At 52.7% G+C, this 25,858-nt stretch overlaps 9 protein-coding genes across 9 annotated transcripts; 4 read left to right on the top strand and 5 right to left on the bottom strand.

The window, feature by feature from the left end:
- Positions 1–273: 273 nt before the first annotated feature.
- P170DRAFT_362128 (glycoside hydrolase family 1 protein) lies at positions 274–1,854 on the top strand (the record flags this gene model as incomplete). Its single annotated transcript, XM_024844511.1, has 2 exons — positions 274–1,654; positions 1,715–1,854. 2 exons carry the CDS (start codon positions 274–276, stop codon positions 1,852–1,854), a joined length of 1,521 nt encoding a protein of 506 aa, XP_024701797.1.
- A 1,292-nt stretch (positions 1,855–3,146) lies between these two features.
- P170DRAFT_387364 (putative MFS alpha-glucoside transporter) lies at positions 3,147–4,972 on the top strand (the record flags this gene model as incomplete). The annotated part of the gene is made up of 4 exons (XM_024845800.1): positions 3,147–3,394; positions 3,466–4,496; positions 4,551–4,803; positions 4,864–4,972. Coding segments are annotated over exons 1-4 (1,626 nt in total), but the record flags the coding sequence as incomplete, so codon positions are not given.
- Positions 4,973–5,158: 186 nt separating this feature from the next.
- Positions 5,159–7,235, bottom strand: P170DRAFT_465998 (sugar transporter). Its single transcript, XM_024852376.1, has 2 exons — positions 5,609–7,235; positions 5,159–5,544 (listed from the first exon to the last, which is right to left on the bottom strand). Exons 1-2 carry the CDS (start codon positions 6,817–6,819, stop codon positions 5,199–5,201), a joined length of 1,557 nt encoding a protein of 518 aa, XP_024701795.1. The 5' UTR covers positions 6,820–7,235; the 3' UTR covers positions 5,159–5,198.
- A 169-nt stretch (positions 7,236–7,404) lies between these two features.
- On the top strand, positions 7,405–10,110 carry P170DRAFT_477372 (beta-glucosidase H; the record flags this gene model as incomplete). The annotated part of the gene is made up of 4 exons (XM_024853450.1): positions 7,405–7,507; positions 7,576–8,182; positions 8,237–9,503; positions 9,559–10,110. The coding sequence occupies 4 exons, from the start codon at positions 7,405–7,407 to the stop codon at positions 10,108–10,110; spliced, it is 2,529 nt and encodes an 842-aa protein (XP_024701794.1).
- Positions 10,111–10,159: 49 nt separating this feature from the next.
- On the bottom strand, positions 10,160–11,924 carry P170DRAFT_362301 (Zn(II)2Cys6 transcription factor; the record flags this gene model as incomplete). Its single annotated transcript, XM_024844521.1, has 3 exons — positions 10,160–11,003; positions 11,058–11,681; positions 11,728–11,924. The coding sequence occupies 3 exons, from the start codon at positions 11,922–11,924 to the stop codon at positions 10,160–10,162; spliced, it is 1,665 nt and encodes a 554-aa protein (XP_024701793.1).
- Positions 11,925–12,878: 954 nt separating this feature from the next.
- On the bottom strand, positions 12,879–13,715 carry P170DRAFT_427808 (uncharacterized protein; the record flags this gene model as incomplete). The annotated part of the gene is made up of 1 exon (XM_024847800.1): positions 12,879–13,715. The coding sequence occupies one exon, from the start codon at positions 13,713–13,715 to the stop codon at positions 12,879–12,881; it is 837 nt and encodes a 278-aa protein (XP_024701792.1).
- Positions 13,716–14,262: 547 nt separating this feature from the next.
- P170DRAFT_411726 (MFS general substrate transporter) lies at positions 14,263–15,931 on the bottom strand (the record flags this gene model as incomplete). The annotated part of the gene is made up of 3 exons (XM_024846908.1): positions 15,632–15,931; positions 14,778–15,574; positions 14,263–14,701 (listed from the first exon to the last, which is right to left on the bottom strand). The coding sequence occupies exons 1-3, from the start codon at positions 15,923–15,925 to the stop codon at positions 14,263–14,265; spliced, it is 1,530 nt and encodes a 509-aa protein (XP_024701791.1). The 5' UTR covers positions 15,926–15,931.
- Positions 15,932–16,574: 643 nt separating this feature from the next.
- On the top strand, positions 16,575–18,422 carry P170DRAFT_363634 (uncharacterized protein; the record flags this gene model as incomplete). The annotated part of the gene is made up of 1 exon (XM_024844590.1): positions 16,575–18,422. The coding sequence occupies one exon, from the start codon at positions 16,575–16,577 to the stop codon at positions 18,420–18,422; it is 1,848 nt and encodes a 615-aa protein (XP_024701790.1).
- On the bottom strand, positions 18,410–23,156 carry P170DRAFT_438263 (putative sensor histidine kinase/response regulator). Its single transcript, XM_024849556.1, has 3 exons — positions 22,622–23,156; positions 19,130–22,557; positions 18,410–19,067 (listed from the first exon to the last, which is right to left on the bottom strand). Exons 1-3 carry the CDS (start codon positions 22,687–22,689, stop codon positions 18,820–18,822), a joined length of 3,744 nt encoding a protein of 1,247 aa, XP_024701789.1. The 5' UTR covers positions 22,690–23,156; the 3' UTR covers positions 18,410–18,819.
- Between the last annotated feature and the right edge of the window lie 2,702 nt (positions 23,157–25,858).

The following is a 25,858-nucleotide window of genomic DNA, read 5'->3' as shown; positions in this document are numbered from 1 at the left end:
TACCCCGATCCCTGGAGTTATGACATCGAGGAATACAACACTGGTTGCCGTCAAACGCCGACAGTCCACTAATATTGAAAAGGCTTGATTTGGTCGGGGAATACGAGGAATTCCTTTGAGGGGTGTTACACTCCACCGGATCTATTCAGGCCGATTGGATTTTAGATTTCCCAAATCAGCTATAAAGCCCGCTGATTCTGAGGACATACTACAACATTTCCTAGGACTTGCTACCTGAAAGACATCTTCCAAAGAGCCACAAATACCGCCAACATGAACGTCAACATGTTCCAAGCCGGCGACAACGTCGCCGCCACAGACCACTCCGACATTGACAAGCTTCCCATCGAAGAACTTCCTCTCCCCCCCGACTTCGCCTGGGGCACCGCAACCGCCGCATACCAGGTTGAAGGCGCGGTGACCCAAGACGGCCGTGGCCCGTCCATCTGGGACACATTCACGCACTTGGAGCCATCCCGCACCAACAACGAGAACGGCGACATCGCCTGCGACCACTATAACCGCGTCGCCGAAGACGTGGACCTCATGGCCTCTCTCGGAATGGATGTCTACCGTCTCTCGATTGCCTGGTCGCGCATCATCCCACTCGGCGGACGCAACGACCCCGTCAACGAAGCGGGTATAGCGTTCTACAACCGTCTGATCGACTCCCTTCTTGCGAAAAGCATCGAGCCCGTCGTGACACTGTACCACTGGGACGCACCGCAGGTCATCTACGATCGCTACGGCGCATTCCTGATCACCGCCGAATTCAAAGCCGATTTCGAGCGCTACGCCCGAGTCTGCTTCTCTCGCTTCGGTGACCGCGTCAAAAAATGGATTACCTTCAATGAGCCATACATCATCTCGGTCTTCGGCCATCATACCGGCGTGCTCGCCCCGGGCAGAAACTCCTCTAATGGCGGCGATTCGCGCACGGAGCCCTGGCGTGTCGGACACACGCTGATTGTCTCGCACGCTTCGGCCGTGGAGATCTATGCGTCGGAGTTCCAGCCCGCTCAGAACGGTACTATCTCCATTGTTCTGAACTCCCATTTCTACGAGCCCTGGGATCCGGAGAATCCCGTGCACGTCGACGCCGCGCAACGCAGACAGGAGTTCTACGTCTCGTGGTTCGGCGATCCGATCTTCCTAGCGCGCGACTACCCGTCCTGCATGCGTGAGTTCCTGGGCGATCGACTCCCTACCTTCACGGACGATGAGGTCGCACTGCTTCGCCGAACAGCGCATCTGAACACCTTCTACGGTATGAACCACTACTCGACGAAGTTTGCGCGCGCGCTCCCCGACCCTCCCTCCCCGGACGACTGCACGGGGAACATCGAGGAGGGGCCCACGAACTGTCGCGGGGAAGAAGCCGGCCCGGTGTCGGGCATGGCGTGGCTGCGTGTGGCGCCGTATGGGTTCCGGAAGCTGTTGAATTGGGTGTGGAAGCGGTATCAGCTGCCGATTATTATCACGGAGAATGGATGTCCTTGTCCCGGGGAGAGCGAGATGAGGAAGGAGGAGGCGCTGGATGATGGGTTCCGGGTGAGGTATTTTGGGCTGTACCTAGACTCGATCTCGAGGGCGATTTACGAGGACGGGGTCAAGGTGACGGGGTATTATGCGTGGAGTTTGATGGATAATTTTGGTGAGTGATCTTGGTCTCTCTGCTGTTGGGTTGTGGTGAGTGATGGCTAATTGTTGGCAGAGTGGTCCGCTGGGTATGGGCCCAGGTATGGCATCGTGCATGTGGATCGGACGACGCTGGAGAGGACGCCGAAGAAGTCGGCGTGGTATTTGAAGAGGTCGTTTGATGAGAGGAGGGTAAAGGGGAAGAGTAGGGCTTGAGAGGAGGATGGGAGACTTGGATCGGAATAGATTTGAATATCAGGTTGCTTTTGGTTTGATATATTTGATGTGCTTTGTAGAAAAGTCACAGATGAACCTGTAACTACATTAATGAATTCCTTTTGCTTTCAAAACTATGAACAGTGCACAGATATCAGACATGAGCATTTGGAGGAACGTTAAATTCGAACTTCCCCGCGCCCAGCACACCACTTCCCAACAGTGCAATGCAGGTCGTAATTCTTACCGCAAATAGTAAGGTTTTCGAACGGTGGCCCTTTGCTTTCCTTTCTGGTTACCTTGTGGATCGGATCGCAGGGATGTGGATCCTAGTGCGCTCCTAGTGTCGTTTCCGCGCTTTACCCTCCAACCCTACCTTCTCCAGATATACAAGTCATGACATGATATCATTTTCCCCCTTAACAGTATGTCTCCCTTATAAAGTTCATGTCATGTCATTCCGGTCTAGAAATTTAATTGGCTGCTCTTCATTCTCATAGTTTGAATGAATCGTGTTTCCTAGCCCTTTGACAGTATGTGAGTCCCACTAGTTGAGGCCTGGACCAGACATGCTTTCACCCCAGAGTCACACCCGGTTATTGAATGCCCCATGGGGTTTGACGGCTATTGAACCGTCCTATTGGAGTCGGGGTTGGCCATGGCGGTCGGTCGATTAAGAATCCAGGCCTGAGTGTGCGGTATAATTCACAGCGAGACGACTGTGTAAAGAAACAGAAGTATCTTTATGAAAGAAAACTCCACACAGTTAACCTATTTACCGCTCATAGCATATAATATGTTTGCAAATGCTGTCCTGATCTATCATGACGCCCTGAACCACAGCATTCCCCTGTACATATGGCAAAAAATGTATACATGAGATCGAATGTATTGACACTCGGACTGTGTTCACCCGCCCATGCGCATTGTAAGCAGTGGCTAAATTCGCATTCCAGGCTAAATCCTATGAGTTTCCTTGTCTAGAGCATACTACGTCGCCCCACACATACCATGTCACTGGACAAGGCGCGAATCCGGGGTCCCCGGATTGAACTGTTCGTCGCAAGGAAATTGTCTGGCTTGTTGTACAAGACTAAATCGCTTGATCCTGCCCTCCAGACAGCCCGGTTAAATTCACCCCGAGACGAGTATATGGCGCTTTCCTAGCTAAGACGCGTGGCGTTATGTGCGTCTGATCAAGCCATGTCTCGTGTTCACCATTCATCAAATGCCGACGACTGCTTGAAATATCCCTCGTTTCTGCTACATCTTTCCAGGATACGCACAGCTAAGACCGTTCTGCCAGAATGAAGTTCAATCTCTACCCATCCGGCAAGTCGCCCACGCCAGTCGAACACATTGAAACGGCACCCGAGGACCTCAAATCCTCCGATGCGGAACTCGACGCCGCCACCAAAGGTCAGGCCACGTCTGGCTACGAGACCCTTGGCATCATCGAGACAATCCTGAAGTTCAAGATATGTACTGCTGTCTGCTTCGCTATGGCCTTTAGTGCTGCGACAGATGGGTATCAAATTGGGTTCGTTTCCATCCAGCACCCACCCCTACACCTCTTCCACCCTGATGAAAAACACTACTAACCCACGATAGAATCAACGCCAGCATCATCGCCAACACCGGCTTCGTCGCCCGCTTCGCCACCGAATCGGGCAAAGACGGCGCCCCCACCCTCGCCTCGCCCATCCTCAGCGGCTGGAGCTCCATCATGTCCTGCGGCCAGATCATCGGCATGACCTCCCTCTCCTTCCTCTCCAGCCGCTTCGGCCGCAAACCCGCCATGTACACGTACTGGCTGATCCTCGTCGGCAGCGTCATCGCCGAGTGTCTCGCCCGGTCCTGGCCCGTCTGGCTCGTCGCGAAGCTGCTCGCCGGAATCGGCGTCGGCGGCGTGCAGTCCACCGTCCCCACGTACATCTCGGAGGTCGCGCCGGTGAGGATCCGTGGCGGGTTGCTGATGTGCTATAGTTTGTGGTGGACGCTGGGGTCGTTTTTCGCGCAGGTGGCGCTCCAGCATCTCTCGCGGACGCATCCGGGGAACTATCTCACCCCGATATACACGCAGTGGGCGCAGCTTGGCCTCATGCTGCTTATCTACCTCTTCGTGCCTGAATCCCCGGCCTGGTGCGTGAACGCAGGGAAGCACGACCGCGCGAAGAAGCAACTCCGCACACTCTACCGCCGCGTCGACGGGTTCAACATCGAGCAGCAGTTCCAAGTCCTCGTGTTGGCTGTGGAGCACGAGCGCGCGATTGCCGTCGAGCAGCGACGCGAGAAATGGTACTCCATCTTCCGTGGGACAGACGGGCTGCGCACGGTGATCTCCCTGTGGACAAACCTCTCACAGCAGTTCATCGGTCTGACGCTGTTCGGCACCTTCGGGACGTACTTCTTTCAGCAGACGGGGCTGAAGGATCCGTTTAAGATCAAGGTCATCACATCGTCGATTCAGATCGGGACCGTGTGTGTCTTGATTCTAGTGGCGGATCGGTTGGGGAGACGGCTGTTGGCGTGCTGTGGGACGACGTTGTCGTGGCTTTCGTGTTTGGCGATTGGGGTCATTGGGGTTGTGAAGTCAAGCGATGCGTCGACTTATGTGTTTGTGTTGTTTGCTTGTCTTTGGAGTAGGTTTTTCCCTTCGATTTGCTGTGTTGTCTGTGGTGGCTAACAAGTCCTAGATGTTGGATTGGCGGCGAACGGTGCTACCGGATGGGGGTATATCGGGGAGATATCCTCGCAGCGTCTGCGTCCGTATACGGCTGGATTTGGGGCTGCGGCGACGTGTGTGGTCGGGGTCGTGATGAACGTGCTAGTGCCGTACATGACGAACGAGAATAAGTGGAATTGGGGATTAAAGACGGGCTGGTTCTACGTGGGTGTTGGAATGCCGTTTACGCTGGGCATGTGGTTCCTGATTCCAGAGACTAAAGGGTATGTTCTCTTTCTTCCTCGGTATATCTTGGTGCAGACAGGTTTTGCTGACTGGGTTAGGCGATCCGCCGCTGAACTGGACGAGCTGTTCGAGAGGAAAGTAAAACCGTGGCGCTTCCACAAGACAGAGACGGCTACGCAGAGACTGGTGCAGATGAACGACCAGAAGCAGTAGTGCTATCATGGGGGGGGGGGGGGGGGGGGTTCATTGAGGGCTCTTCCTCCTGTTATGCAATCGAAGGACCGATAATATAGGATGTCTCTCTCATCTATGCTAGGAATCATTAAACGGAACCTGTGATATCCACCATGAAAGGACACAAAGAAAACAGGAAATCATAACCATAACACGTATATTTACACATCCCAACCACTTCCCTCCCAAGCTGATCAACCTAAACCACCTCCTGATGTACACTCGATGATGCCTGCCTCTTCTCGCCCGCATCCATCTCGAATGTCTTGTCGCCCCCGGCACCAGGCCCATCAAAGATGACCGCCATCTGTTCCAAGCTATATCCGTTTGTCTCGGGGTAGAAGAAATAGGCCGTGACGCCAAAGACCATCAGCACCACAATGAAAACGATGTAGTATTTCCAGGCGATTTCCTCCAACGCGATGGGGTTGACGAAGGTGTTGAAGAAGATGGCGCAAATGGCAGCCACCCATGTCACGGTGAGACCGCGGGCTCGTAGACGGAAGGGCCAGATTTCGCAGGGGTATCCGGTGAGGAAGGGTGTTCTGTAAATGAGTTAGTGGTTGCCTGAAGATGTAGGAAAAGGCAGTCAGTGAGAGGGGTACTCACAGAGCAATGCAGTATCCAGCAAAGAAAGTAAAGAGAAACGGGATGACAGCAGCACCAGTAGCCGTATTACCAGTCTCGGCGAAGGATCCCGACAGGGCTGTGACCAGCACGAAACTGATGAACATGGTTGCCGCAGACGCCATGAACAAAGGACGACGACCAAGTTTATCGGTTAAGAAAGCACCCATCGTGGCAAAGATGAGGTTCCACATCTGCATGCACGCGGAGATGAGGGTCTGGTCCCGCGAGCTGCCGACACCGACGCTATCCAGGATCAGGGCGAGATAGTAAGAAACGACGCCGTTACCGGCCCATTGGGAGAAGATACCCAGAGTGACGGAAATAAACAACCGACGACGGTTGCCAGGGGACTTGAGCATTTCCGCGTAGCTGGAGGTGCTATTGGCCTCTTGCTCGTTGTGAATTGCCGTGGCAATTTCCCTGAACTCCTCTGCGACCAACGCTGACGAACGATCGCCGGCAGCGTGGTGCTTAATCAAGAGGTCCCTCGCCTCCTCTTCACGTCCAATTGAAATCAACCACCGAGGGCTCTCGGGGGCAATGAGGAATCCAGGAAGGGCGACCAGGGGCACAAGAATCTGCAAAAGGGACGGCAACCGCCAGGCCCACGATGAACCGTAGGTGCGAGAGGCGAAGATAATCCAGCCGGCAACCGTACCACCGACATACCAGCCTGACATGTACAGAGAGTTGACGATGCTTCGATGATACGGATGGGCAATTTCGTTGACGAGGAGAGGGGCTGCGTTTCCGAACATAGCCGAGGAAACACCAATGAACAGTCTAGCCATGAGGAAGGCGATATCGTTGTTTGCTGCCGCCTGCAGAACGCTTCCAAGGACCAGGAAGACATAGCCCACATAGATGCTAGGTTTCCGTCCCCATCGGTTGGCAATCCAGGCAGCGGTAGGGTACCCAATCCCTGATCCTAACCAGTATATGCCATTCAACCATCCCAGCCATGGACCAGTAGGATTATCCATGAATTCATTCCATTGGTCCAAGGCTTGAAGACCGTTCATGAGGGTACCGTCGAATCCGTTTGCAGATGAGAACATTATGAGCGAGAAGATGATGAAGTTGAGGTGAAGGAGATGTTTCTGGCGATACCATGCTGGGCCGGAAGGGGTGGCCGCAGACGTCTGGATGTCTCCAGCATCCTCAGCGCGTTCCTTAGTCGTGGTGCCCATATTGCCGGAGTATAGGGTATAATGAACGAGGTCAGAGAAAATGAGTCCCAATCGTGCGGTCGAAATCAAAAATTTTCAAAACTAGCCCGGTGGTGTGACTATAGGCTGCTACTTATGCCCATCGTAACAACCGACGTAATATGCCGGAAATAATCGGCCAGATCAAAGTGCTCTTTAGTCCAATGCCCTAGACAGGCAAATCAGATGACCTTGCATGAACATCCACTCTATGCCGTGAAGCCATTAACCGTCATGCCGGCCCCCGCGAACCCGAAAAGTCGGGGAAACGCAAGACGTTGTGGAGAATCGGGGGAAGCTGTGGGGAGACCAACGCGGAGAAACGGAGAAAAGGAGAAAAGGAGAAACGGACGTCTTGTATTGGCGAGTTTTTGGCCAGCGAGAACTGAGAATCGGACTTGCTGTTGGATCCACTCGGCACGGTGGGTCGCCGGGGTACGGAGCGGAGTCGAAGAGTAGAGAACCACGAGGGGCAGATGCGAAAGAATATTTAGCAGGCTGTCCGACCGGTATGATAATTCCGGATTGCCATTCTTTTCTAACGCAGATTGACATTGAGCTGGAAGTATGACGTCCAACATTGACCCGGCCTTCCAGCATATCGCCAGCGCCGATCTGGACGCGCTGTTGAAGCAGCTCACAATCGACGAAAAGATCGCCCTGTTGTCCGGTAATCATATCTCCCGTGTCTATTCCGCACGAACATATGCTGACTTGAGCTTTTGTACTGTTGATCAGGCGATGACTTCTGGCACACCGTCGCGATCCCGCGACTGAATATCCCTGCGATCCGACTCTCCGACGGCCCCAATGGCATTCGGGGCACGAAGTTCTTCGGCAGTGTTCCGTCGGGTTGTTTTCCCTGCGGCACCGCTATTGGCGCCACCTTCGACCAAGACCTGGCGCTAAAGGTCGGTCATCTTTTAGCGGATGAGGCCAAGGCCAAAGGCGCCCATGTCGTCTTGGGCCCAACTATCAACATCGCTCGGGGTCCTCTGGGAGGAAGAGGGTTCGAATCGTACTCCGAGGACCCCGTTCTGTCGGGAGTCCTGGCTGGCCAGTACTGCTCTGGCCTGCAGGAGAAAGGCATCGCGGCAACCTTGAAACACTTTGTCTGCAATGACATGGAGCACCAGCGTATGGCATACAATTCGATTTTGACCGATCGCGCCCTGAGGGAGATTTACCTTCTGCCGTTTATGATCGCGATTGCGCAGGGCAAACCCGATGCTATCATGACGGCGTACAACAAGGTCAATGGCACGCACGCAGCGGAAAACCCAACGATTCTGCGGGATATTCTTCGCGGAGAATGGGGATGGGAGGGACTTGTGATGAGCGACTGGTGAGCAGCCTAACCCAAGCCATCTGACTACTGCTTTCTAACTCGGTTATGCAGGTTTGGTACGTACAGCACCTCGGAAGCCGTTCTAGCGGGACTCGATCTCGAAATGCCCGGCCCGACTCGCTGGCGTGGTGGCGCATTGGCGCACGCGGTCACCGCCAACAAGGTCCCAATGGCCGATCTCAATGCCCGAGTTCGTGCCGTTCTGCAGTTGGTCCAGAAGGCCAGTCGCTCGGGTGTCCCACAGCATGCGCCGGAGGGGCAGCTCAATCGCGCGGAGGATCGGCGCCTACTGAGGCAGATCGCTGCCGAGGCGATTGTCTTGCTGAAGAACGAGGACAATATACTCCCCTTGAACAAGACGAAGCGGGTGGCTGTCATCGGTCCTAATGCAAAGGTTGCATCATACTGCGGAGGTGGCAGCGCCTCCTTGAACCCCTATCAGGCGGTTACCCCATTCGATGGTCTTTCCGCCTCTGCCCCCGGCAACGTGGAGTTCGCCCAGGGCGTTTATGGCCATCAGAACCTGCCTCTCCTTGGAAAGCTTATGCACACCAAGGATGGCCAGACTGGCTTTACATTGAGAGCTTACAATGAGCCCCCAACCGTTTCCAATCGGCGCATCGTGGAAGAGCGAGTTGAGACAGACTCCAACTTGTTCCTTATTGATTACAGCCATCCGGAGCTCGAGAGCGTCTGGTACGCTGATGCTGAGGGGTATCTCACTCCCTCGGAGAGTGGTGTCTATGATATCGGTCTTACTGTGCATGGAACAGGAAAGCTGTATGTGGATGGAGAACTCCTGATCAACAATGCGGACGTACAGAGACCTGGCACAAGCTTCCTCGGAAATGGCACCTTAGAAGAGATTGCCTCTTTGCAACTTGAGGCTGGCAAAGCCTATCATATTCACATCCAGTGGGGATGCGCCAAAACAAGCACCTTCAAAATTCCGGGTGTGGTCGACTTCGGCCACGGTGGATTCCGCTTCGGTGCCTGCAAGCAACTTCCCCCTGCAGATGGAATTGCTCAGGCCGTCCAGCTCGCAGCAAATGTCGACCAAGTCGTTTTGGTTGCCGGGCTTAGTGCGGAATGGGAGTCTGAGGGAGAAGACCGTCCGAACATGGCCTTGCCTCCATACAATGATGAGCTGATCTCTCGTGTGCTTGAGGCGAACCCTAACACTGTGGTCGTCATTCAGAGTGGCACGCCTGTTGAGATGCCCTGGATCCACAAAGCAAAGGCGGTGCTCCATGCATGGTATGGGGGCAATGAGACAGGCCACGGTCTGGCAGATGTGGTTTTCGGCGATGTCAACCCGGTAAGCAACATACTTCGTACTTTTGAAGCCAAACGCTAACATCCCTAATCTCTAGTCTGGCAAGCTTCCTCTCACTTTCCCGCAGAAGCTTAAGGACAACCCTACCTATTTCAACTTCCGCTCTGAAGGCGGTCGAGTGCTTTATGGAGAGGACGTGTATGTGGGATATCGGTACTATGATACCCTAGAGGTTGAGCCTTTGTTCCCCTTTGGTCACGGTCTTTCCTACACCACGTTTGAACTGTCAAACCTGCAACTGAAGAAGGATTCTGACAGAGACCTAACTGTGGGATGCACGTTAGCAAACACGGGCTCCCGGTCGGGAGCTGAAGTTATCCAGGTTTATGTCGCGCCTGTATCACCTCCACTGAAGAGACCACAGAAAGAGCTGAAGGCTTTCAGTAAGCTGACATTGAACGCTGGAGAGTCGCGACCGGTGGAAATACCCCTAGACCTAGTCCGAGCAACCAGCTACTGGGATGAATACACCAACAGCTGGTGCAGCCACAGCGGCACCTATAACATCATGGCTGGAACGAGTAGCCGCGGTATCTTCCTCGAAGCTTCGGTGGAGCTGAGCGAGACGACCTTCTGGCAAGGTCTTTGAGGAGCCGGGGGATGTCAACGAGTATTTTCATGTACAAATCATATAGACTTCAATTTCTATCTGTTATTCGATCTGTGTCGATCCAGGATTGTAGATGTATCGTATTCATGTTTTCGCTCCGGTCCAGACGTGCCAAGATGTTGCTGGAATGCTGGAGGTATTCCGTGGCGCGTTGCGACTCGGGAGCGTCGGGATGAAACGGACACGCAAGCAGGCTAGCGGCAATATCCCGCACCTTGTAAGCGAGATGCAGCCCGTTGGCCTCCAGGTTCACTTGTGGCAAGCTGTGTAGAACAAAAAATAGTTGTCGACAAAGCTCCTCGCGTTCACGCCAGAGTGCCTGCGCATCCATGACGACCGGGTCGAGATCTGCTGTCGCCGACTGTATTGAATGGTGTCGCGACTGTGTCGCTTCTAATCGGTCGAGTAATAGACTCTGGACCCACAGATGAGTGACATGCAAATTTGCTCGCATCGTAGCAAAATCCGATCGAACCCGATCCGCATCGACAGCAGCGGGTATGTCGCCATCCATTGGCATCCACGGCCGGAGAAGAGGGGGGATGTCATCGAGGAGGAATTTAAGAGTATGTAATTGATCTCTTATGTAGTTCATTTCGACTACCGGATCACGAGCTCGGGTACAAGGGCATGGCTCATCTTGCGGTTCTTTCAGCCGAGGATTTCGAGCAGCAGCCCAAAAGACTCGGGAGTGGAGATTAAATCCAGTAACGAGACAAGGATTGGAAGTGCAGGGGGTCAGAATCTCGTTCTCGAATATCTGCTCGTCCTCCACTTCGACGGGCATGAGATCTTCTGGATTCAGCGAAAGCAGCTGGGATGGGTCCAGATATGATAATCGCTCTCCGAACATGTTTTGCAGTTGTCCATGTCTGGATACAGTCAGCGAAAAAGCACAATTCCCTCGGAGGCTGTCGATGTCTTACATAAAAGCGTAAAATACTAACCAAAAGCCCTTCTTTCGCAGCTGTGTCTCAATGTGATTTAGACCGACGTACTCGGATATATTGTGAAGATTCAACATCCGCGCCAACTGCATTGCCTCTGACTGCAACATGCGAGACCAATTATGCTCCCCCAGCTGCATGAACGCAGCACAGAAGAGATAAGTGGTTGCGAACTTTTGGAAATTGATCTGTTCAAAATGGTCGGGGGTACGAAGGCCCATCGCCTTCTGATAGCAAGCCCAGACCATCTCCCGGCGCGTGCAGAAGCGCAACGGAGGATAGTTAGAACGGTATTCATTAAATCTACTTGGCATTGCCGCCACGATATTCGCCGCCATGGCGATCTCAAGGCCGAGAAAGCCAGCGTCGTCACAATCACGGTCTTCTTCCAAGCGACGCCGAAACGACGGACGGTGAATAATCGGGACGACAGGGTACATGTATTCCAAGTAGTCCTGCAGCATCTTCTTGAACAGGCGACGATCGCAGATATCATCGGTGGGATATGCACGGAAGGAAGTGGGTACAGAATCCCTGTCCTGCAGCGAACGCACGCTATGGTCGCTAGTCGGAGTCTGAGGACTGTGCCCCCTTGCAGCGAGACTTGCGGCATGTCAGCGGAGCTCATATTCCGGAAGATCAGTCTTACCGTTTCTTAGGGCCCCGGACCTTTGCGGGCATAAGAAAGGTACATGGTCGATTTAACCGCTCACAACGCCCACAACGGGCAGCGGCACCAGACACTGGCCGGGGAAGATGACATTTTACTTTTCGTTTGCGGCATGTATCACAAGCCTGGGTTGTCAGATCTACCCGGAGCGGTTGTTCATCCAGCTCCTGAGGCATCTCAGCTTTCTCTACCTCGTATTTTGATGATCAGGGACTGTGCTAGAGGATGGTGATCGATCTTGAGTCTACAAGACGCGCTGCGGCGGCTCGGGCTGCAGAGAGTCACGTGTGGTTGTCTGCTGACTAAGTCGAAGCAGTGATTGCAAACCAGGCAAACCCGCCAAACAAGACAAACAAGACAAACAACACAACTCCCTCAAGTGTACAACATCCCAGGATGTCGGGAATAACAGCTCTATGTCTAGCTGGATATTGCTTCTGGTCACGGCACAAGAATACGGTCATTGCGTATCTAGATAGGAGGGAACAACCCTGGTTTCCCCCCTTAGGTCCATAGGTATGTATTATATTTCATTCGTTCTATATATATATTTGCATAGAAATGAAGCTTGAAGTTTTCTCTACGTAATCTAGGATAGATCTGGCTGGGGGTCACCCTCTCCTTGGTGATGTCTTAGGATATATCTTAACTTAAACTCTAGACCTCCAGCAAGCTTCGAGCTGGAGCGCGACAACGGTGCAGCTGTCAAATGTGGGTCTTTTGGTTTTAACGCATAAAGGAGCGTGAAGTTTCTTGTAATGTTGCTGAGATGTTTCAAGTTTGTCGAATCATGATACCCAGTTTACGATGGAAAATGTTTTCCTTCTCTTTCTTCATGTTCACAAAAACATCTCGATTTGTCCCGATGACTATCAGTGACCTATAGCATGTGTAACATAAAGCCAATGTTCTCTCTGAGCACCACATACAAACTTTTGTCAGCTGCTCAGATGCTGGATTGCTTTGACACTTTCCTCCCTCTTTCTAACGCAATGCCCTGCTCTCATCACCACAAAGAGCTCTTCGACTATAAAGACACCTAAAAACTGCAATACGGCGGACAGGCAATAAAGCTCCCTCAACTGGGAAATAATTCTCTGGTATCTATGCGATTTGAAGAAAACATATTATTACAAGTAATCCTCGTTAAGGGATCTATGCCTAATACTGGTAGGGGAAGGAGCAGCTGAGACCACGGAAGAGTCAGTGTAGCCAAGAGTAACGGTCGAATCGACCGGGATAACCGAGTTTGATATCGTTGGCCTTGAATCTGGTATCTCCCGTTCATACAAAAAGCCCCGAGGGGAGACAAAGTCAGAGGGATCAATTTCCAGAGGCTCGGCTTCTTCCCACTGCGCCAGAAAGGTTCTTTCTCCATTGGCCAAACGCTGAGCATTCAACATGGTGCTGTACACAATCCCTTCGGAGTACGCCTCATGCCACTCATCTCCAGTGTAATATATGTCTGAATCTCGTTCGCTGGACCCAGTCTGTCTCCAACTACTGATGAGCGGAGGATAAGGTGCCAGGCAGCAAAAGTTATCTTCCGGACCCTTGTAGTCACACATTGCTCCATAGGCCACGTCGACGGGTTCATTTAACGGAGACATGGAGAGTTGAGCGAGGATCTTGCGCGCGGCGTCGCATGTCACTGCAAATCCCGACGTGCATACCCCTCCAACGGCGTCAAATACAATCCGAGCTTGCTGCATTTGACTGTTGTCGGCTAAGAGAGGATGTTTGAAATCCTCGCGACGAGGAACAGGTGGCACTGTAGGGTCGTCGGGGATAATATAAAATCGGCGCTCGCCTTCTCGAGAGTCTATCCCGCAGAACCCGAGCCATAGCATATCCCAGTCATCTCCATAAGGTGAGGGTGTTCCAGATGAAGTTGCGGGAGCCCTCAGCCCGCCACGAGGCCATTTATTCTGTTGGATTGCTCTTGTGCCGCGGGCAAATTCAAGCATCGTGCTGACAGCTTGTCCGAAGCGGCCCCCAACTCGGTCTGCCCGTTGCTATTAGGCGGCCACGCCACTTGCATTTGTTTCCAGATAACTCTTGTGAGTGATACTATTAGGGAGAAATGTCTGGGGTTTCTTGGTTCTCTGATGTACTCTGTTTGGTTTATTTACCGGTTTTACAATGGAACAACGGGGGAAATAACATTGCACTGACTGATCCTGTTCCGTCGCCGATTGTGTTCTATCTGCACTGGGGGGTTATTGGGTCGTGGAGTCGGTTTTGCGATACTTCTGTGGGATAGTAGTGCATCAATCCAACAAGGGCTTCTTGTTCTGGGTCGTTCCAGAGCAGACTATGGTGTAGTGGGTCCGATCCTTTAGGTCGCGATCCTTCTTGCTCGCGATATTTCATCCGCCCCGCAACGACTGGCGCAATGAGCAAGATTATAGGGTGATTAGCCATGACTGTCTGGATGAAGTGCTTTGGCGGAGTAGTTGAAACTTCAATATTAATATCTTCGCACTGCCATCAAGACCAAACAATATCCTATCTCTAATACATATACCTAAACCCCTCATTCTCCATATCCGTCCGATCCTCAAACGCGGCCGACAAATCCTCCTCCGTTGCACCCTGCGCTCTATCGCGTCTCCGATTCTGCGTCACGAACCAAACCCTTAAGAAGATCAATATACACATAAGCATGGAATAACACCCTAGGTGTACACTAAATGCTACCCTATACCGCGGTGCATCCCAGGAGAAGAACACCTGCGGACCGACGGCGTTCCCGACGGCCCATGCGCAGAAATTGGCAGCGACCACGACCGCCTTTTTTGTTTGCCCTGCGACATTTCGTGAGACGAGTGACAGGCTGAGTGTTTGGGCTGCGAAGAACGACATCGCGATGTAGTAGCTTATTAATAGGCCGATGCGGTTCTGGGGGGTGTTGTTTTGCACGGTCATTAGGACGGCGGTTCCGGCGAAGGATCTTTAACAGCAGATCTCGTCAGTAAGAAAGTCTATGTTTGAAATGACGAGGGGCATTGGGGAGAAGGAGGACGTACGGAAGAACAAACCCTGCCATAACCAACAACGTCTGGTCGAATTTGCGAACCAACCACGCCGACAAGAGCAGCACCAGCGTGATATAAACGCCGAAGACCATCGCGAGAAGCTGGGTATGCAGAACACTAAAATCAAAGCTGTTGATGACGATATTGACAAAAGTCGAGAGCCCGTTTGTCGGCAATGTCGTACAAATCTGCAGCAAAATATAGCAATAAACTTGGGGATCTCGAAACGCCTCCCAAACCTGGTATACTCGGAACTTTTTATTCTGCAGACCGGTTTGGTTCGCCCGCACACGCTCAATCATCAGGATCTTCTCCTCCTCGGTGAAGCATTTCGCGGGCATCGGCGAGTCAGGCATCCATGTGATGATAATGACGCCCCAGAGCACCGACACGGCGCCGTAGGTGACGAACAGTGCCTCGTAGGATCTGAGGACCCCGGTGTTGCCGATAAGGCTGAAGGCGTATGCTAGGAGACCGCCCACAATGCTCTGTACACCGGTCATCATGTACCAGTATACGATAATCGAGCCCTGCTCGGACCGCTTGTACCACATGCTGGACATGAGGAGGAGGAGCGGCTGGCAGCACGCTTCGAATATACCGAGCAAAGTGCGCAAGGCGACTAGGCTGATGAAGTTCTTGCCTACGGCGTGCAGAGCGAGAACGATTCCCCAGAGGACAACGTTGATGCCGAGGTATTTGGCTGCAGGGAGGCGCTGGATGAGCCAGTTGGTTGGGTATTCGACCATGAAGACTGCTATGTAGATACATGTGCTGAGCCATGAATACTAGTAAGAGGCCCTCGTTAGCATGGTTCAGGGTCGATCAAGAGGAATAGAACTCACCTGTTGACCAGCCAGTCCGGCATCCTGAGGCAAGCCCATGATTGATGTAGAGCCCAGAGTGCCCTTGTCAAGGGCCTGGAGGAAGTATGTACCCATCATGATGGTCAAGACGCGATAATCTATCTTTCGTTTGAGCGTCCGATCAGTCTCCTCGTCAATGGCTCTGGGTAACTCTGATAGATACTGTTGGATCTCGCCATCGATTCGGGAGGTATCATATGTAGCTTTCTTGGGGTCATCGTTGAGCTCCACTGCATTTTCGACGTGCGACGCCGAGTTGCGATCTTTCTGCATTTTTCTGGAGGCAGTTGTTTCTGTAGGGGAAACTAGAGAGCGGCAGTACACCGAATGTGCCAGACAAACCTGTCATCCACGACTATACTTATAGTCATTGCGTCCCCTAGGCTTCCCCTATCTGTCTATGATCCTCTATATCACACGCCGTCGGCTATTGATAACACAACGACCTATGACCTTCAAACCTAGCTTCAACAACCAGCACGTCACAAAGGAATTTCCCCAAGGTTTAGAAACCAATCATTCCCGTCATGAATCGTACTATCCGAGTACCCAAACCACCTTGACTCAGTTACCCCAAGGATCGAAGCGGGTCCGGGCGAGTTTCTCCGCAACGCAAGGAATCTGGGGAAGTTCAACCGAAGTTTAGCCGGAGGAACAACACCGCGAAAGAGCTTCATTGGACAGGTCTTTCCAATAGCTTCTCGCTCTTCCCGCTCAGCGTGGGGTGTCAAACGCCGATGCAGCCTTTATGCTTGGTTTTTAGGGTGCGAGAACTTGCCGTTAGTTGCCGGGTAGGATGGCCTGGGGAGGCATTTAAGAGTGATGCGCTGCAATGTGCTGAACCTCGATCCTTCCTTCCATGATATAGGCCGTACTGCCTTTGAAACACACACCATACCCTGTTGCATCTCATTCAGCTAGAATGCTCAAGCCCCAAGCTAACGCAACCCGCGAACTCGTCTCCCTCGACGGCGTGTGGAACTTCTCTCTCCTACCCCATCCCCCGAGTCCGGAACAATGGACCGCTCCGCTCTCCAACAAACTCCAAATCCCCGTCCCCGCAAGCTACAATGACATCCTGCTCGACAAGGCTGTGCATGACCACGTCGACTGGGTCAAATACCAGCGCTCGGTGTTCGTGCCGCGCAGCTGGTCTGCGTCTTCGCTGCGGTACTTTATTCGCTGTGATGCGGCAACACATGTGGGGAGGGTCTGTGTTGACGAGACGCTGGTCACGGAACATGTGGGTGGGTATACGCCTTTCGAGGCGGATATTACGAGCTTAGTGAGACCCGGAGCGGAGTTTCGGTTGACTATTGCGGTGAATAATGATTTGACAAATGAGACGATTCCGCCGGGGAGTATTGAGGTGTTGGAGAATGGACGCAGGAGGCAGAAATATTTGCATGATTTCTTTAATTATGCTGGTTTGGCGAGGTCGGTGTGGTTGGTCGCGGTGCCGGCCAGGGGGGTTCGCGACGTCACTGTGCTTACAGGTGTCCTTGGTGTTGAAACAGCAGATGCCGTCGGTATCATTGACTATCATGTTGAAACGAGTGGATCTGATGCCGATGAGACCGAGGTTCGAGTCTCGGTCAAAGACGAAGACGGAAATCCAGTCGTCCATGCCACTGGTAGCACGAATAAGATGCGAATCGCCAACGTCCGCCTGTGGCAGCCTGGTTCTGCGTACCTCTACACTTTGACCGTCGAGCTGATCGACCGAAAGACCGACATACTCCTAGACTCCTACCACCTTGAAACGGGGATCCGCACGGTGCGTGTCCGAAACAATCAGTTCTTGATAAACGGCAAGCCGTTCTACTTCACCGGCTTCGGCAAGCACGAAGACACACCGGTTCGCGGGAAAGGACACGATGCTGCATACATGACCCACGACTTCCAGCTCATGGACTGGATGGGGGCGAACTCCTTCCGCACATCACACTACCCCTACGCGGAGGAAGTTATGGAGTTCGTGAACCGACACGGAATCGTGGTGATCGATCAGACGGCCGCGGTGGGATTGAATCTCGGGATCACTTCGGGGCTGTTTGGGAACAAGGCGCCGCCCACATTCTCAGACGACACGATTAATGATAAGACGCGCGAAGCTCACGAGACTGCGATTCGCGAATTGATTGCCCGAGACAAAAACTATGCGTGTGTGGTGATGTGGTCGATTGCCAATGAACCTGGGTCCGCGGAAGACGGCGCACGAGAGTACTTCGAACCGTTGGTGTCGTTGACTAGGGATTTAGATCCCACGCGACCTGTCTGTTTCACGAACTTTGCGCTCGCCATGGCCGAGGAAGATCGCATCGCCGATCTCTTTGACGTGCTGTGTCTGAATAGATACTATGGGTGGTATGAGCACACCGGGGATCTAGAAACTGCAGACATTGCACTAGAGACCAACTTGCGCAGCTGGGAAGCGAAGTATCACAAGCCCATTGTAATGACAGAGTATGGTGCTGATGCTGTGTCTGGCCTGCACACTGCCAGTGAAGCGCCGTGGAGCAAAGAGTTCCAGTCACAATTGATCGACCTATACCATCGAGTATTTGATCGTGTGGAGAGCGTGGTTGGCGAGCATGTCTGGAGCTTCTCTGACTTCCAGACTAGCTCACATGTTTTTCGAGTGGATGGCAATAAGAAGGGGGTATTCACGAGAGATCGTAGGCCGAAGATGGCGGTGCGAGCGCTCAGGCAGAGGTGGCTCGGGCAATGGAAGAGAACTCCTTTGCATTTCAAGGGCAGGAAAATATGATGTTGTATAAGATACGTGCTGCGAATGGAACAACAAGCGAGATATACATCTAGCGGGACAAGAAAAGGCCATTCTATCTCATGAGGCGTGGGAGAGTGGGAAGCTTGAACCAGAATGTAAAACGAGAGAATCAAAGTTGGTATAGCCAAAATTCCATCCAAAACATCATGTACAACTCAAACCCCGTGCAAACAGTGATATCCAAACTCTCGCTCTAAAACAAGTATTTCATATGGTCATTCCGACGTTTCAAGATCATGCAACCGTCCAATCCCTTGCGCCAGACCGTCTAATCATATTCTGTGGGCGTATGCATTCCAGAAAAGTAAAAAGAGCAGTCGATAAGAAAGAAAGCCCTCGTCCAAACAAGCACTGCGAGCGAGGAATTCCAGCAGATTTACTGATCTATGTTCTTCAATATGTCGAGTAAATCGAGTCGCTTGATGGGCTTGATGAGGAAGCTATCGATTCCAGAGCCATAGGCCTCTTTCTGGGCATTCGCGCTGTCTAATCCCGTCAGAGCCGTAATGATTGTGTATGGAAGCTTTTCTCGCTCAGCCTCGCTGAGCTTGGCTCGGTGCTCCTTCTCGATGCGCCGAATTTCTCGGGAGGCCTCGAAACCGTTCATAACAGGCATAGAAATATCTATTTCAATTCAATTAGAAAGATTGGAACAGCTGGAAGAGCCAAGCTAATATTCAACATACCTATCACGACCACACGGAATCGGCCGGGATCAGACCTGTATGTCTCCACTGCTTCTGCCCCATCTTTACCCGTCACATAATCCCGGCCATCCTTCTTGGTGTAAGCACAAAGCAATTGGAGATTGAGATCATTGTCATCCACCAACAAGACGGATTTTGGCACAGGAGGGGCAGGCTCGTCCGTGCCCTTATCATCTTGGGTGGTTGGAGAAGGCTGGCCGGATCTATTGGGAAGGGTGACTTCCCAATTTCCTTCCGCCACAGCTTTCTGAAGACTTGTCTCTTCGGGGCTCCCCATGGTGTCGGTGGTCGGGCGCTTGCTAACCTTCAAGCGCTCATTCGGAGGATCGCTCGGCCCGACATCCACGGGCAAATGAGACGATTCGGGCATTTCCACCCATCGCGTAGGCTCATCGGAGACACGCCGGCCTGATTCATCGTCTCGCCGGCGCTTGATACAAAGCTCCAGGGCTCGAGCTAACTTCCGCGGCCCGCAGGGCTGACTGACAAACTCAAAGATAGAGTTAATTCCACGGTTCTTGGCGGCGACAAACATGCTGTGCGCCTCCTCGGGGGATTGACAGATGACCACGACAATGGGGGTCTCATCTCCCTGGCTACACAATTGAGGTGCCAGGTTGAATAAGTTTCGACCCTCAAGATCCTCGCTGTCAAGTTCGGTTTGCACAGCTAGGTAGAAGTTGAAGGGACGTTTTTCACCAATGATCTGTGAGACCGAGGTGACTTCGAGGCCAAACCATTCCTCACATACCCTGGCCAGAGAGGTATACAGAGTCGTGTCTCGGTTCGATTCCAGTGAAGAGCCAAATCCCAACAGGCCGATAGACTTGCCCTCGGTGGACTTTCGCAAGGAGACAAATACAGCGTCAGAGGAGTTGTCAGATGTGGCTGACGGATAGTGGGTGAGTGGAGTGCGGATGGTCAGCTCAGTGCCAACGCCTTTGGTCGAATTGATTTCGATTGAGCCGCCCAGCGCGCCTACCGCTTGACGCACAATACTCAAGCCCAGCCCGCTGCCAGACGCAAGTGGGTTTTCTTGTGTGAATGGGGTGAAAAGGTCTTGCTGTAGATACTCAGGGCCAATTCCCTTGCCCGTATCCTTGACAGTCAGTGTCACCTCATATTCTTCCGGTTGTTCATCCCCAGATGGGTCCGACCGTTTTCGGCTCTTATGTTTACTCTTGGTGCACTGGAGCTGCAAGTAAATGAACCCAGAGCTGGTATACTTCAGAGCATTTCCAAAGACATTCATCAAGATGCGGCGCCAAGCGCCGGCATGCGTGTAGAATCCCCATTCAATGTCTGGTTGGATGTCAAAAACAATCGTGATCTGGTTTGTCTCGCCGGTCGCACGTGAAGAAGAATCCGCTAAGGCTGGGGGTGGTGCTTGTGGATGATGGTAAAAGCTGTACCCAGCAAAGACGCACTCTGTCACCTCCTCCAAAACTTGATCCAATTTGACGTGTGTATATGCTGGCGCCTTCTTGTTCCGACTGCTTTTAACACCAGAATCTTCTTGAGACTCGCCCGAAGGTAACTGGCGCTGCTTGGCCTGATGCTTAGATGAACGTCTCTTCTGGTACTTGTCAATGAAAGTAAGATCCAAAAGGTTATTAATGGTGTCTAGTAGAGTGCGGCCGCACGATTCGATCGTATGCACCATGCCATGTTGGAGAGCGTTCATGGCGGTGTCGCTCAGTATGTCCGCAGTGCCCAGGATGCCATGCAAGGGATTCCGCAGCTCGTGAGTGATGCTGCTAACCAAGTTAGTCTTCGCCTTTTCGGCCATTTCAACGTCGAGGCGCCGAATCTCCGCCATGATGCTGTTCGAGAAGGCAAATAGATACGCGAGCTCATTCTCGATCGTAAAGACGCGTTCCGGGTTGTTCGTCCAGACCAACGCTCCAGCGAAACAGCGCCGCCTTTCGGTATCCCACATGGGCAACAGTATAATGTTCCGAGCGTCGGGGAATATCCGGATGAGGTTCCCAGCGTCTTGGCGGAAATTGGGCTTGCGCCGTTTTTTACTCGAAGAACGCCGCTCTGCACCACCCATTTCGCTGTTCTGGTTCGGTTGTTCGGGGGTTACAACACTACCCAACGTGTCATCGCTGTCGTCAGAGACGGATCTATTGGCGTTATAAGTGAATATCTTTCCGCGAGGATACCGGCGGAGCCAAGATGTAAGCAGCGGTTCCTGTACCACGACTTGGTTGCTCGCCATGACTTCGTCATTGATGCTGGATGCCCGTGACGTGGAAAACCCCAGCGAGACACAAACCGGGACGCTTTTAGTACCTTCTTCCTCACTTCCAGAGGACTGATGCCGGCGGGATGACGATCCGGAGTCGCTGCTCTCGTCGCTGCTCTCGGGCGAGTCGTTGTTACCGGAGCCTGTCACTTTGCGGTTCGTTTTGTTTTCAATCAGGTCGCCGAATCTTTCGCTGTTCGTATCCAGGAATACCACCCCTTCGGCACCGATCGACTCCCGGATCAAGTTGGCGGCACGAGAGAAGACACGCTGAATGCCGGTCGACAAGACATCTTGAGGGCTGTCTTCGCCGGCAAAGACACTTCGGATTGACTGGCCTGTGTTTTGAATGTCCGCCGCCTCTGTTTCTTTCTTGGTGCCTTGTCCCTGCTCCTCCAGATCCTGTTGGTGGATGTTCAATTGTCCCTCGGTCGTCTCACCCGACTGCTCCGAGGCTGCAAACTGGGCGTTCGCCTCTCGCCATGAATGACGCAGAGTCGCTCGTCCCTCGACAAAGCTTCCCAAGCCAACGATCATACGTTCAGCTAGCTGACTCTTATGCCGCGCATGCTGGCCTTCCAAATGTTCCATGACGGTCGCTGCCATGTCCTTCAGAAATTGTAGTGAGTATGTATCGACGCCCTCGGGTCGCGGCTGGTCATCCCACACACTGTACGCACCAATCGTCAAGCCGCGCGGGCTGACAATTGGGACGGCAGCATAGAAGCGAACGTCTGAAAGCAGGCCTAATAGCTCGGCGCACTTGAATCGTTCCTCCTGGGTCACATCCGGCACGACAACAGCGCTGCCGTCGACCACCGCGGAATCCTCGTTGTAGTCGGGGGAGGGTAGAGTGGACACCAGAGTGCAAAGACCCCGCTCCCTAGGGAAAACGCACGATCCTACCCGTAGGTTATCACGCTCGTCTCGGACGTGGCCCCCGATGAGACTCAAGGTAGGGGTTGCCTCGGTCAGGACATGTTGATAGGTGCGATCGAACAGCGAGACCAGGGCCCGTCTCGCGCCGAGGCGAATGGCACCGAGCTGGGCAAAGGAGGTCAACGCAGCATCTCGCGAGGGCTGCGCGACGAAGGACCGCCGGCTTTCATGGTCGAAGGGTGCAAAATGCGAGGCGGAATGATCGTTGGGGATGAATCTGCGCAGAACAAGGATCAGTCACGTTCGCCACGCTGTGCAGGGGCATTGTCAGCTGTACACACTTGAAAAATTCTCGTTCTTGAGCTAATCGATAAGTCGACTGCCCAGTGTTCTCTGTGATGGCAGCCATTGTGACGGGTGACAGTGAAGCATTGCAGAAGCACCCGAGGGGTCGCCTCTCGAGGGATGCGGGCAATCCGATATCTACTAGAAAACTAGTAGATCGGCTAAGGTAGGGACAGTAGGGCTCATTGGCCCGTTCCAACCTTTTGGCGATCGCGTTGCTCGCCGCCACTAACGTCGGGGCGAGTGGGCCATGATATCATCATGAATCATGGGGCGTCCGCCAGCTGCATTTTTTTTGGGTCTGGTCCAGACTGCAGCACGCCAGGGGAATTGCCGAATTCGATGGAACGGCGAGGAATTGGCATTTTGATGACACCCGGCTGGAGGGCTGATGGCATGAAGATGAAAGATGAAGAACGCAAAATGATTTCGGTCGATTTCGGTCGGCGTCTGCCCTGTTCTGCCGCCCGCGCCCGCCTTGGCACGTGGCCCCCTGGTCGCCTGGCAATTCAGGCCACATGTCTGACTGCGCAGGACGTCGAGCACAGAGCACTGCCGTATAGACGGTCGTTCGCGTTTCACCGGGTGGAATCATCCTCGTGGTATTGCAACCCAGAAAGCCACGGCGCTCACCTCCAGAAGGCAGACCAATGTGACGCCGGTGGATGCTACTTCCACGGCACCGCAACCGCAGGCTTCAGCCCGCCGCCGCGATGACGTCACCGCCGTCAGCTCCCGCATCAGGCAGTCCGGATGGTATTCCAATCATGCCATATACAGTCCTCTCGAGGCATCTCAGAAACAGTGTGACGCCTCTGATCATGCCCATCCCTCCACACGGCTCAAGCCTCTCGGGGAATATGACTTTGCATCTGCTCCGGACATGGTCCCCATATGGCGTGCTGCTGTCAGCACCGAGTTCCCCGCAGAACAATCCCAGGCAGGCTCTCATGCATCAGCTGTTGAAAGGACGACACAGAGTCCGTGTTTGGGTCATGGGAACCAGGAAAGTCCAACTGTGTGATTTGAGTAGTTCCGGACGGATCTCAGGAACACTCGCCCCAATATGAAATATCTGGGGATCCAACCACCCGTGTCCTTGGGCAACGACTAGCCTGTGCTGCCCCACGTCGTCGGATATATTTAGGTGGTTTCTTAAACTTCCACTGGTCGAGCACTGGAGCGGTCGCTCTTTTCTATTTGATCTGTTATCAGCTTGTTAACGATAGACAGGGCTTTGAGGTGTTTACGGTAGGCCGAATATTGCCAGTTATATCGACAGCTCGGAATCAAAACAGCAACACGCCAATCATAACACCTGGCTGTCAGAGCCTCCTCAACATGCCGATCCACTTATGCTGGGTGCTCGATATGGTCTGGCTCCCTCCAGATCCACACAATGGCCCGTAGGGAGATCCACCATTCTTTGTATATGAAGAGGGCAAAAAGTCACAGTCGAAGAGAACCTTGGATTTCTCCCAATCCAAAGATTTTCTCAATCTGTCGGGCTCAACATTGAGTAGGATCCTTTTCTTATGCTCGTTCGGCTACTACCCCTTCGATTCTTCACCAAATCCCATATAGATATAATAGAGTATAAGTCCGACATGGTCTCTATATATTCCGACTTTTCTTTGTCTCGATTGATGAGTATTATTGAGAATCAACGTAAATGCATCTTCGGAATTTGCGGGCGGATGCCTGAGGTTCGACGCTGCTGCCTCTAAGTTCAGGCACCCGCAGGCAGCCGTTCTCCAGATCCCTCCGCTCGCTATCCCTGCCATGGCTTTCCCATGGGGGTCTTTTCCCCTTTTCTCCCCCATCATGTGCTTCAATCTAACGCCACATGGTTGATAACTCTAATTTCATATATACTTTCTGTTCAATCCGTTGCAGGTCTGCCATTGGCCCTCATATCTTCCATAATCTTGATCCAGCCGTGCGGATTCCTCATTCTGGACGCTGCTCAAAGAAGCCTACGCCGTAGCGAGGTTTCTCGCTCGCTGTCATCTTCTTGGATTCTACTCAGGTCCAAAAGTCGTGATGACCATCTCTTTATCGGATCTCCCAAACGAAATTTTGCTCTATATCGCAGAGTTTCTGCGCAGCCAAGCAGACATCGGTCACTTAAGTCGCGCCAATCGACGGCTACACGGTGTTCTAGCCAGCTACTTGTATTTTTATAATGTCCACCACGATAACGCCTATGCGTTGGCTTTCGGCGCCCAGTACGGCCGCCGCGACATTGTCGAAAAATGCCTGGCCGCAAACCCACCGAATATCAACGCAGCACCTTCTCAGGACAAGAAAGTCTTGTGGCAATTGCATAATCCTCTTTGTCTCGCAATCAGCGGCAAATATACCGATATCGTGGAGTTACTGCTCTCCCACGGGGCCAGTGTTCACATTGAATGTAGTGCATACAACGCTATGCAAACTCCGCTCATGCATGCTGCTCAACACGGCAATGTGGATTCGATGAAGCTGCTCATTGAGTGGGGCTCCGATATCCATGCCAGAGATGAACGGAACCAAACTGCTCTGTATCATGCTGCGTGGAGTGGCGCTGTTGAGCGTGTCCGGGTGCTGCTCGAGCAGGGCGCCGACGTCAATATGGCGGGAAAGGATGGAATGACTCCGCTTCATCTTGCAGCTAGATGGGGTGACATGGCCTCGGTAGAAGTTCTCATCGACTATGGCGCAAATGTTGCCGCGATCGATGGACTTGGTAGAACTCCCCTCGCTCAGGCTGTAATCTGGGGCCAGTTTTCATGTATTGAACTCATTCTCGAACGCGGCGCCAAAGATCAATTACCGCTCGATATGGTCCAAAAGGCGCTATTTGAGCCTGTTTGCTCCGGCAACCAGCCTGCAGCCGCTGTGTTTTTTGTTGATTATAAAGCCATTCTTGCACGGAGAAAATAATTGTTGCACGCAGCGCTGCGATCTGGGCAGTACCTTGTTGGCTTGGATATTGTACCCTGCTACAAGACTGCAGGTCACAGTGAGCTTTGGTGTCGTGTGGTGCGCCTTCAGCTGGAGGCGTACCTGACCGTAATCGAGGGTATTGTACTTGCCGGCGCTGGCACCAATTCACTTAGTACTCAAGGTCAGGTATTGCTATCTAAGGCTAAAAGGAGCGTGGATTCAAAGTTTGAGTATGCATTACTTCGAAAATGAGTTCAAATCGCTTGATGTACATTATGATTCCTTTCATCATCAGCAGTAATATG

Source organism: Aspergillus steynii (assembly GCF_002849105.1).
Source record: "Aspergillus steynii IBT 23096 chromosome Unknown P170scaffold_6, whole genome shotgun sequence".
Classification (NCBI taxonomy): Eukaryota; Fungi; Ascomycota; class Eurotiomycetes; order Eurotiales; family Aspergillaceae; genus Aspergillus; species Aspergillus steynii.
The sequence above is the reverse complement of the archived record's forward strand: the minus strand, read 5'-3'. Positions and strand labels throughout refer to the sequence as shown.